Source organism: Hippocampus comes, unplaced genomic scaffold, assembly GCF_001891065.2.
Source record: "Hippocampus comes isolate QL1 unplaced genomic scaffold, H_comes_QL1_v1.1 scaffold180, whole genome shotgun sequence".
Taxonomy (NCBI): domain Eukaryota; kingdom Metazoa; phylum Chordata; class Actinopteri; order Syngnathiformes; family Syngnathidae; genus Hippocampus; species Hippocampus comes.
Window position 1 is genome coordinate 713,392 of NW_017805076.1, and position 12,356 is coordinate 725,747.

The 12,356-nt window shown below is 37.8% G+C and overlaps 1 protein-coding gene across 3 annotated transcripts in view; it reads right to left on the reverse strand.

Moving 5' to 3' along the window:
• enc2 (ectodermal-neural cortex 2) overlaps positions 1-8,500 on the reverse strand; it is a 34,273-nt gene extending 25,773 nt beyond the window's left edge. For 2 of the 3 annotated variants that reach the window (XM_019865264.1, XM_019865263.1), the window contains exons 1-2: positions 8,374-8,500; positions 3,943-4,147 (exon numbers count right to left, since the gene is read on the reverse strand). In XM_019865264.1, the coding sequence (XP_019720823.1) occupies positions 3,943-4,124 (182 nt within the window). In that variant the 5' untranslated portion in view covers positions 4,125-4,147; positions 8,374-8,500. Of the gene's footprint in view, positions 1-3,942; positions 4,148-8,348 lie in introns of all 3 variants that reach the window. The other variant, XM_019865265.1, reaches the window with a different exon arrangement.
• Between the last annotated feature and the right edge of the window lie 3,856 nt (positions 8,501-12,356).

The following is a 12,356-nucleotide window of genomic DNA, read 5'->3' on the forward strand; positions in this document are numbered from 1 at the left end:
TGTATGTATGTATGTGTGTGTGTGTGTGTATATATATATATATATATATGTGTGTGTGTGTGTGTATATATATATATATATATATATGTATATGTATATATATGTGTGTATATATATGTATATATATGTGTGTGTATATATATTTATGTATATATGTACACACACATATATACACACATATATATATATATACATATACATATATAGTATATATAGATATATACATATACATACACATATATATACATTTATATATATATATATATACACACATATATATGCAAATATATATACACACATATATATACATATATTTATACACACACACACACATATATATATAGAGAGAGAGAGAGAGAGAGAGAGAGAGAGAGAGAGAGATTTTCGAGGCCGTGAATAGTTTTGGCCACGAGAGACCGTGGTTCGCAAAAAACAGAAGCGGTGTCATCACAACACATACTGTACTAAACTCTCGCAATGGCAATTCAAAAAACGCCTTCATATCTTTATGATCCAGCCGTCATTGTTCTTTTTGGTCTCGCTGCTTCTCTCTCTTCAAGTGCCGCACTCGATTCTTTAGGATGTACTGCTGCTGTGGTGTATGGCTCAATTTTCAACCCGTCAAAATGACGGACGGCCTTAAATTTTCCCCGTCCACTCTTAAAACAAAATCCGTCAATGATGGAAAATTGTCCGCTAATGTAACCTCTTCAGGAACAGAAATATAAAAGATGTGAATGTTTATACAGTCTTGTTTAACTTAAATTACTCGAAGTCGGACGGACACGTTTTTCTGCCAATCTGTGTGTTTCCCTTTTTGTCCGAATATATTTTTTACGACAACTGTCTTGTCCACGGTGTCTTTTATTCGTTCCATTGGGGTTTAGCAAATGTGTTGATAAAGAGACGAAAATCTCTACTGTTACTAGTGTTAGTGTTTCAACATGGCTACGCTCGTGAAAGCAAAACAACGAACTCAAACGCGTCTTCGTTCAATGTTGTCAACTAACATCCGGATTAATTTTAGGCAAATTTTCCTCAATTCTCCGGAGAGATTTTCATAAAAATGTGAAAAACCCGGAATTCCGGGAAAATCCGGAGGACTTTCATCTCTGAATAGGTGAACAGTGTCAAGGGGCATGACGAATAGTAAATAATAGTAAATAACTTTGAAAAACATTTTTAAGTTCCTTTAATTAAAGAGCTAAAAATATATCAAGACTGCTTATTTTGCTGCATGGAAAAAAAAAGTTTAAAATGAAGAGATATCGATTTGAAAATGCCAATTGGTTGTGTTTAAACCACTAAAAAAAAGTGGAAAATTAGAGGTGCTTTTACACCAAACCACAGTCAAGTACACCAACAAATCTTTCCGTCACAACTGCCAGGATGATTGTCCAGGATGCATAGAAAAACCCACAATCGACTTCAGGTGAAAGAGGATTATCTGTGAAAAAGCATTTTGGCCTGATTACTCATATTTTCTTTAAAGAATTATACACATTTTGCTTCACAAGAACAACTGTATTGGGAACAAAAAAAAAAGAAAAATGAAATGGTCCATGACAAAATAGTGTGATTCTGCAATACATGGTCTATCAGAATTGATAATGAGCTCTTCAAATTTGCTGGGGGGGGGGGTTGTTTCTTTTTTTTAGGCAGAAAAGCTTGCACCTTGAGAGTCATGATTTTTTTCCCCTTTACAATTAATGACCAGACTTCACTGCTGACAATATTACAAACATACTGCAGAGATATGTCAGGCGAAAAAAATTGCTACGCGTATTTCCTTTGGTGTCCACAAGGTGCCTCCCACAATTTACAACTGTAATGAAGAGTATAAAGTCAAACCTCGGTTTTCGAACTTCTATGTTCTCGACCAAATCGGTTTTCGACCAAAAATTTCAATTTTTTTATGCCTCGGATTACGACCGAAAATCGGTTCTCGACCAAACTGAGCGCACTTGAATGCGCCACTCGACTCCTCTCGACTTCCTTACATGAGGAAGTGACGCTTCCTCGGGTCGACGAAGAAGTGACGCCTCTGTTGTGAGCAGACATGTTCAATAAAGATTTTTTTTTTTTTAAAGAAAGAGCGTCCATTGTGAGAAGACGTGTTAAAAGATTAAAAAAAAAAAACAAGAGCATCCATTGAGCATCCATTGTGAGCAGACGTGTTCAATCAAGATGTTTTAAAAAAACAGACGTGTTTGTTGAGATCTACGCAAATTGGACTGTTATTTCTGCATGGCACCAAAGAAAGCAAGTGGAAGTAAAACTGGTGAAAAAAAAGAGGAAAAAGAAAGCAAGTGGAAGTAGTAAAGCTGGTGAAAAAAAGAGGAAAATAGTGCGCAAAACTATTGAATTTAAGTAAGATTTGATCGTGAAATATGAATCAGGTGTGCATGTGTCTGTTTTGGCAAAGGAGTTCGGCATGCCGAAATCAGCAGCATCCTAAAAAAGAAAGACCATCATAAAGTCAGTGTTGTGGCTAAAGGATCTCGTATGTTGAGCAAACAAAGGCCACAAATATTAGAGGAAGTGGAGAAACTTTTGCTTATTTTCATAAATGAGAAACAGCTAGCAGGGGACAGTCTTAGTCAAGATATGATTTGTGGCAAAACAAGACAATTGTATGGAGATTTGATAAAAAAGGATCCTAGCATTGTTCCTGAAGTGTTTGATTTTAAAGCAAGCAGAGGATGGTTCGAAAAGTTGAGGAAAAGAAGTGATTCGTCATGGGGAGGAGCCAGTTCAGACAAGGAAGCTGCTGAAAAGTTTAAAGTTGAGTTTGAAAATCTCATCAAGCTCGAGGAATACCTTCTCCAGCAAACTTTTGATATGGACGAGACTGGACTTGTGTGGATAAAGCGGTTCAGAAAATGGATGGAGGGATGTTACCTCATACCGTAGCGTAGGATTGCAGACAGAGCGTCCATAGTTACAGCCATTACTTTAGGGTTTATAAATTCAAGGTGTAAAAGAATGCAATCTACAATTGTCACGATGAGAGAGAGAGCAAGAGAGATAGAGAGATGTTACTTCAATTTTTATGTTACAATGTCAATGTTCATGTTAAAATTGGTAAAAATAAAACATGCAAAATGTTTCTAGTTACCTGCTCTTTTGTTACACGTGTATACAGTTTATGGTGTAAAAAAGTTGAAAAAAATGCTTTTAAAAAAGTTGTTTTCTAGACTTGAAACGGATTAAAAATTTTTACATTGATCATAATGGGAAACATGGTTTCGGTTTTCGAACAAATCGGTTTTCGAACAGCCTTTTGGAACAGATTATGGTCGAAAACCGAGGTTTGACTGTACTTCAACCGGAATTATTTAGAACCGTAGGTTCAATGGGTTCATTGTAAAACACCTTGTTAATAATACATATTTAAAAAAAAAAAAAACAAACTCTTGTTTATTCTGTGACAACCAAGTAAGCTACATGCCCAGTGTGATGTCCAATTTTATTTGTAATACGCAAGCAATGAAATAGATTGATAAATTTTTTTCACACTAGTTGCATACACAATTTTTTCAGTGTATTCATGTGTGTGACTCAGCAGGTAAAAGCCGCCCAGTTCAGTTGCAGGCATTTCGTATTTACAGTTAAGTTCTTGTGTCCACGGAAACCTCGAATGTAATATGTAATATGACGGCCATTGCTCACCATTCAGAGTTAATTTTCAAAGTATATTTGGTCATTTGTACCAGTTTTTCAACTGATTATCGTGAATGTAGTGAAGCTGCTAAAGTGTAAAAATAAAATATTGAAGATTATATTTGGAGGTGGGAGGTTGATTTAAAGCCTCTCTCATTTTTATCTGGTTTTGAGTTCATTTTTGGGCTCTTATGTCACACTCCTGGACCATACTTGAGCACCACCCATATACATATACAACAGGAACAAATACATTTGAACCAACAATAATTTTCTTACCTGTGACAGTGGAAGGAGCGGTCCCCAGCCCACAGCGTGATATCTGTGAACATGCACTGTTTCCTCATTGTGTTTAGATGAGTCAACACACTGTCAGGGTGTGATGGCTTGTGAAACAGTGAAATGTTCATGGATCCTGTGCTGGTGCGGGATTTCCGATTCTCATGAACAGTCACCGACATGGTGGCCGTCCTCACTCAGAAGTCTAGTTATGAAGGGTAAAAAAAAAAAAAAGACAGAAAATAGGAATCAATTAGTGCAAAATTAACAACTATCTATACTTAATTCACTAATTTCATGATAAGGCGGAGAAAAAAAAAAGTGTGTTTCCAGTAACGCGACCGACCGAGAATTTCTACGTCGAAAGTGCTGACCGTAAAGTTTTTTTTTTTTTTTTTTCAAACAACCCTCTACACTAGGGGTGCCCAAACTTCTTGGACCTCAGATCGACTTTTCGATCAACCAATCTCCCGGGATCACCCCTTACCTCGCACGAGCGCACACGCACGCGTACACATGCCAAGATGAGAAACAGCCTGACGTGGAGGCATGCAATGCACTTTTGCAGCTTGTTAGCTATCTAACTAGCTCGCTCACAAGTACCGTTTTAAAGTGCTTCCCTGTCCCTCTCGATTCCTATTCTTTGCCTGTGCCCTCGGTGAATTGTACACTAAGCAAACTCTGAATGAGAATAATGACAATAAAAGACAAAGCGCAACAGCTCTGATCACAAGCTGCAATTGCGGACTGCTGAACGCTAACGACTTCCGGTGACGTAGATCACGTGCCACCGTAGGTTAATGATTTACCTGCTTTATTTTATTTTTTAAATATTTTTTGGTGAAAATGAAACTTATAGGACGATTAGGGTGCAGTGTACATTAACACAAAAAATATATTACTAACATGTACAAAGACACACAAATGGTTGGGGGTTTTTTTTTTCTTCTCCTCTACACCCCTCGGATACACTTGGGACCTGTCTAAGATTTACCGGTCGATCAGGATCGACGTAATGGGCACCCCTGCTTTACAGTTTTGTGTTGAGGGTTTACATCGGTGCAAACTCTCATGATATTCACGTTGAGCGCGTGCGTCGTTTGCCCTGCCGTCTGTCAACAACATTGAATCATGGCGGCGGCCGCGATCTCCGACGACAGTTTAAACCGCGTTTTCTGTGTTACAGTCGCATGCTCGCACCATAATGTTAAGAAAATAGCATCCATTGATGTATCGAAAAAATTCAGCGAACTATTTGATGAACACCACGGGCCAAGTATAAACCACGTGAAAATAGCACAGTGTCAATGTGCCAACAGTGAATTCTATGACATTGATGATATGGATATGTCAGTGTTTCAAGTTTTAAATACTTTACCTGACCTAAGATCGATTCGATTTAGATGTATAGAAAAAACACAAGAAACAGTGGCAAAAACAGAAAGTGTAGACGTATTCGATGTCATGATGACAGCAGCACGTTCAGAAAAGGAGAAAAACAAAGAATTTCAGAAGAAAACTCCAAGGTAGGTGGGTCTACAACGTGTAACTAGACTTAAAGTTATACTATTAAATAAAAATGTATCAAATATTTTTTTACAGGCAGGCCAATGTTTCTTTGACTAGCAAAGATGAGTTATTCAATGATATTGTCTGCGAGTTCAATGAAAAAAGACACCTAAGATTACCCAATGGCACAGATGGCGCTTATGTTGTACAGGTAAAGATGTAGCACATGACATGTTTAAAGCTCACAAACACTCAAATATGGTATATTCTAAATGTATATGTTTTTATGTATAAATATATTATAACGCGCTCATGCGGCAGACCTGGGTTCGAATCCCAATGTGCCTGTTACATTTGATTATATAAATATGTATATGTATGGATGTATACATATATGTAAATATTCAATTTAATAATATTGAAAATAAATACAAGGTATAAAATGTATATATAAAACAATGTATGTATAACACAATTTACACTTTTAACTCAAAGTGACTATTGCACTTGTTCAACAATACCAACTCGTGTGCCAAAGCTATACTAACAGGTTTTGAGTTCTGAAACAGAATGTTTTACGTTTTATGGTTATTTTGTTTATTTTAAGGCCAATATATTTGAAAGATAAAATTGATTTATTTTAATATTAATAAAATACAAACAAGAGAATGCAATTTCTGGAGAAATTGTGTGTTAAGGCTGAGTGGCTAAACAAAAATTTGTGGAAGCATTTGGAATATCAGCTGATATGGAATTACAGAATATTGAATGACGTAGAAAGATATACAATGACCTGGAGTAACAGAAGATATCGAGTTTGGATTGGTTTGAATTGGTCAAAAAATGTGGACGGTAGAAGAAGAAGAAAAGAAAAAAAATATGCTGGCTTTTATTTGGGAATTTGGAAAAAAACGTAGCGCTAAGAATAAGCGGCTTTGACGCTCTATTGAAAGAAATTTGTGGAAGGAACAAAGGAAGAAAGCAAGGTCACAATCAAGGAAGGAAGAAAGCAAGTAAACAAGGAAAACAAGAAATAAGATAAGATAAGATAAGATATCCTTTATTTGTCCCACACTGGGGAAATTTACAGCCTTCAGCAAATCAGGAAACAAGAAAGAAAAGGAAAAAAAATAAGGAAACTAGGAAGCAAGGAACCAAGGGAGGAAGGAAGGTAGGAAGAAAGGAAACAAGCAAACTTGGGAGAAAGGAAGGAATGAAGCTAGGCCAATATGGGCTGCCTATTGGAGATGCCTACATACAAAGAAACCGGGGTGTACCTAATATTTTGGCCAACATGCCTCCCCCATTCAGGACGCCGACATACAAGAATCAGAGGCATACCTAATATTTTGGACTATATGGCTGCCCCATTGGGGGCAATCCTCAACACAAAACTGTAAAGCAGGGGTGCCCATTACGTGGGATCATCTGCAGACAAGAATCCAGGATGTACCTTATGTTTTGGCCAATAAGGTCGCTCCATTGGGGATGCAAATAGACAAGAATCTGGGGTGTACCTAATGTTTTGGCCAGAATGGCCGCCACCAACACATGAGAAGCTGAATAATTTGAAAGTGGAACGATTTGAATAGGTCAAAAAATGTAGAACTTACAAAGAATGTGACCAAATCTGTGCTGGTGTGACCAACTGAAAAAGTTTGTTCGGAGAGACAGCGCCTACTCCCCTTTTACTATTATGTTTAATACCACAATCAGCAATTTCGGTATTTCTCAAAAATCCTGATCACATAAAGTCGGATAAAAAGCTACTTTAAATAAACATTTGGCTAAATTATTTGGGATTGTGCGAGTGTGTGTAGCCTTAATGTGAACCATGCTCACCATGTTCTGTGACACAGCAAGATAAATACTAGGATTCATATACAGTACATCATTTCAACTGCCTCTCATCATACTGACTCTGAACAGAAATACATTCAAGAGTAATCTCTAATACCAAACACACTCAGTTAACATGTGGTCAACACATACTCTCTCTTTAGATGTAAACACAACAAGAGGGTAGGAGTGTGGCTTCAGAGTTACCTCGTGTCACCACAAATATTCCTTTTCCAAGAATAAAAGCTTGGCCTCCAAGGGAAAGATCTGTTCAAATGCTAATCATTCAAATTCATAACAGAAGCACCAATTTAATCATATGTATCTACTGTGTGATTTAATGTACGATTTAAGTCAACAGACGCTTCAAGTACAGTATGTAGTGAATGTGCGTGCGAATACGCATGCGTAGGTGTAACAAACACTTCAAAATAAAAACTATTATGTTCTGTATATCACATACATAACGAGTGTACATATAGGGATCATCTAAACAGAGAGGTGCTGACTTGTCCAAACACGCAATGATTAAAAGAGGCAACAAAATACATAAATGACACAAAAGAGAGGGCAACAATGCGGTAAAAACAAAAGAGCAATACCAAAGGATCATATTGTGGCCATTACCTTAACATACCAAAACAGATTTAGCCCATGAGCTATCAACCGACTCATTTGATCGATCTCATTGTAACCTTCTTTTATCTCTAGATTCGAAGGCTAACACAGAGCAGTGACTTCGAAGAGGCCATACTTATGAAGCTAATCATTTTAAATTAAGAAGTAAACGTGTTCAGATGTTGCTAAACGTCGCAAACTTTGAAATGGACTAATATTGCTGGCAGAGGCCAAGAACGTGCCGCAATTTACCATTGCCTGACAAGAAGGATGGACTGTCACTCAGCGTGTGCTAAGTTCAGCAAGCGCCGTCAAATGATACTATCGAATTGTAGGCTAATTTGTCGAAGAGCAGTTATACGGTGCAGTCTACACGAATTTGGTCGAGGTCGACGTACTACTGAGAAACAATCGACATTCATTTAGTTTACTACACTCACAATTCCAAAGGTAACGTTAAATCACCTGAAAGTTGAGCATTGGTCTCCAAAACTGCACGACGAAACTCGTTCTATGCCTGTTTCCCAAGACAGTGGTCTGGTCACAAAACCCTGTCCAGCCAACAGAGACTGAAAAACGAAGCCCCTTCCAAAATAAAAGAACAAGTAGAGCGCACCAATAACATTTGTTGTTACTGTGATTGAATGTCTCTCTGGCCAATCTACGAATTCTGTTGTGTTTAAACCGGAAATATAGGCCCATAGAACTGAGACTCGGCGGGACTTCTATATCTGGTGAAAGAGACAAATTAATTACAGAGAAGCGATTGGATTCGGTAATTCATTTTAATTCAACGATTGAAACATTGCTTATAAAAAAGAAAAAGCAACAAACAAAGGAAACAATCAAAAACAGTCGATACACACAGATAGCAGTGTCATGTTGTAATAATGCTACGTCAAATCAACGTGGAATGTCATCTGGCACACTCAGTCACTGAATCGTTGTTCCAGTGGGCTGAAGACCAACACTTTTTGAGCGGATGTTAATCGTCTATTCATTCAGTACGGTGGCTCTGAAGTGCAAATCACAACCATAAAAAAACAAGCAAAGAAGAAAAAAGAATGTCTGGGGGAGGAACTCACACAATAAAAAGGAATCGCAAGCAAAAAACATGCACACAAGAAAAAGGATCACAAACACAAAACAAGCAATTGAGAGAAAAAAAGAAATCGAAAACAAAAAACAAACAAGAAATAGGAATCACGTCGATTTAAGAGCATCACACAGAATATTGTTATCAGTGAAACAGATAAGAGGAAGAGTATTCAGATCAACTTTTCCAACGGTGATCTCAGAATAGAATGTAGTGTAGTGACTTCTATGCACATAATTCACCACCAACTGCAAATGTGTGAATGCAATGTTCATATGCTTGTCAGAGAGTTCACGATTATTTGGTAACGGGGTAGAAATAATTGCAGTCCCTTTAAGGACCGCCATTTTAGTCTGCTTGTTTCTATGGAAACTTACTTTCGGCGGGCTTCGTTTGGCGCGAGTGTTTTTCTTTTTGTGGTGCAAATAAAAAAACACGACACACTCTCTCTCGGAGTGCGCACGTGAGAAATTGTCGCTTTCTTCGAGTTCTACAATTTCCACAGTAGCCAAGAACATGGCATTTTCAAGACCACACCAATATCCTCCTTACTACAGGTCTGATTTTCTTAGATTGCCAAAACAGAGATGAGAACTTCCCTATTTTTCCCATGAGAGCAATTAAAGCCCCTCCCTGAGTGCCTCCGTCAGCGAAGTATGACTGAAGACAGCCAAACTCAAATCATCACTGTTGCCCAAATACTAAAACTTAAGTCTGACCTTCTCTGACTTTAGTTTATCTAGTTGGCCTTATGTACGGACTGAACTGTAGCATTTTAAATGTTCAAACTCTGAAGTTCTTCACAGCCCACGTGAAAAGCAGACTTAAGTACAGGGACAGAATCAGAAATTATGTGCTCTGACCCTGCCCAAAGAAAATCATCGACGTGACCACCACTCTTGTGACCTCAGACTGCTCATTCTGCCAATAGAATGCTGCAGGTTCAACTTGCGATATTTTACCACCAGTCTGAGAAGGGTCCAGCTGCAGACCCGGAGGAGGCCGATTCAGGCAAAGGTAGGTTTAGGCAAGTAACTTTGCGCCGGATATGACGTCAGAAGAATGATGCCCGATTCCGAAGTAAGTCGCATGTGGATCTTAAAAAGTTTAAAAGGCCCTGTAATTGTAAGATAATTTAACAGCAAAATCAACTAAAAGTAAAACGGAGTTGTGTTATTTTAATGCACGACAACAACTACGACGGTAATATTGAGTCGACGAGCGTCAATTAAAACTTTATTCTAACTTTAATCCCGGTTACACTCACATTCTCTCGACCATAGAATATATAGCGCAAGTGAGGATGAAATGTTTTAGCACGCCTAGTTGTTCATTAATTAGATGATAATGTCAAAACGACGTTGACATTCATAATTAAATTTCGGATGAATATATGTAGTTTGTGAATGGGTAAATACTGGTCATTTTTTAAAGGGCTTTGGGCTACGTCAAAGAAGTGCGAAATGCGCAAAATATGTGCATTCAATTAAAAATTGACTGCTCATTGTGTCATGTTGATCAGTTGAAAATATTAGATTTAAATGCATCTGTGCTAATGCAGAATTGTACGTCACATTATTTTCCCTGTACTGTACCTATATATTAATGTCCTCCTCGTTTCTTTGTGACTTTAAGTGCATTCAATTAAAAATTGACTGCGCATTGTGTCATGTTGATCAGTTTAAAATATTAGATTTAAACGCATCTGTGCTAATGCAGAATTTTACGTAACATTATTTTCCCTGTACTTCTATATTAATGTCCTCCTCGTTTCTTTGTGACTTTAAAAAGCACTGGGAAAAACACCCAACGTCGTATGGGATCCCTAATACTTTTGACAGTAGCAATAAAAAAAGATACATAGCCTGATTCTGGTAAGATTTGGCACGTTCCTATAGCCTGTACTGGAAGTTCCTACTGTTTTTAATAGTGTGTACTTAATGCAAGTTATTCCTATGTCAAAATATGCTTGTTTTTCCCAAAAGAAATCTTTCACAGCAAATTGACCCAGGGCCATGGACAGAAATTACCGGACATGATATGGGGAACCTGCCACGCCAGCTCAGGAGTAACGACTGTGGGATTTTTGTCCTCATGGTTAGACACATTTTTTTGAGTTATTTTATGCTGGTGTCTGAAAACATTGTGAAGACACTGCTTAACTACTTACTCTGTTCCAGTATACGCTGTCCCTTCTCCTCAATACTGGGTTTGAGTTCCAAGAGGCAAGATAAAATAACATTTAACAACATTTACTGCAACAAAAAATATAGGCAATGTTGCCTCAAACTATTAATTTCAAGATGATGTATACTGAACGATTAAGACTCGTCGTGAACAATTTTTTCAGATGGACATGCCACTCATCAGAAAATGGTGGTGTCTGTTTCTGATGGAACGTTTTGAAATCGAGGGGTATGACAGCCTTTCATATGTGTGCTAATTTTGATCATACATCTTTAAAAGTGTACTGGCAGAATATATAAAACATTACAGGAGTGTCATAACAGAACTCACAAAAGTATGACATCATTCCAATACAATGCTGAAGAATAATTGTCTTGTTTTCAAGTCATGGACAGCGGTTCGCATTTTGGACGGATGAGGCGAGAGCATTGCTTCAAGGACTCAAAGCCCCTGTATACAGGGTACCAAGAGGGAGAGGCATCACTTTAAAATGCCCAGACCATGTCCTTGTTGCAGCTGACCGCTCTGCAAAGGAGAAGCAACTTGTGGACCTGATTGTGCAGTCCGGAGAGGCTGAGCAGCATATCGTGGTATTTTGCAAATTTTCTTTTTTTTTAACCTTAACTGAAGGTTTACATTGTATATTGAGGAATGTTATTCACTACCAACAGAAAAATATGCGACTTGTTTATCAAGCTTTATCATTTCTAAATAGTTTAAAAGAAACTGGCATTTGATGCCTATTTGAATTCACAAAATGACCACACAGGCCACTTATGCAATTTCCACGAAATTGTCAATAGGATGTACTCAAAGGCAAACCAAGGTATTTTAAACATGAGTGCCAGAGGGTGCCTGTCTACTTGGACACAGAGGAACACCGGGATGTCCTTTATAGACATCTGAGGGGCATCGCAGATCGAGAAGGAACTCCCAACAACATTGTGGATGAGGTGGACTTTTTGATGGATGTTCTATTCCCAGAGGTAATGTTATCCCCAGCTGCTCCACACTTTCAAAATAGATACAAAAATATAGATTTATTTGTATTTGTAGATTGAAATATTTTAGAAAATATTCACACAATGTACAAATCCTTTTCTCTTAATAGGCTATTATTTATGGTCTCGCCGTGACCCACAAGGTCTCAGTGGCACATGCCGAA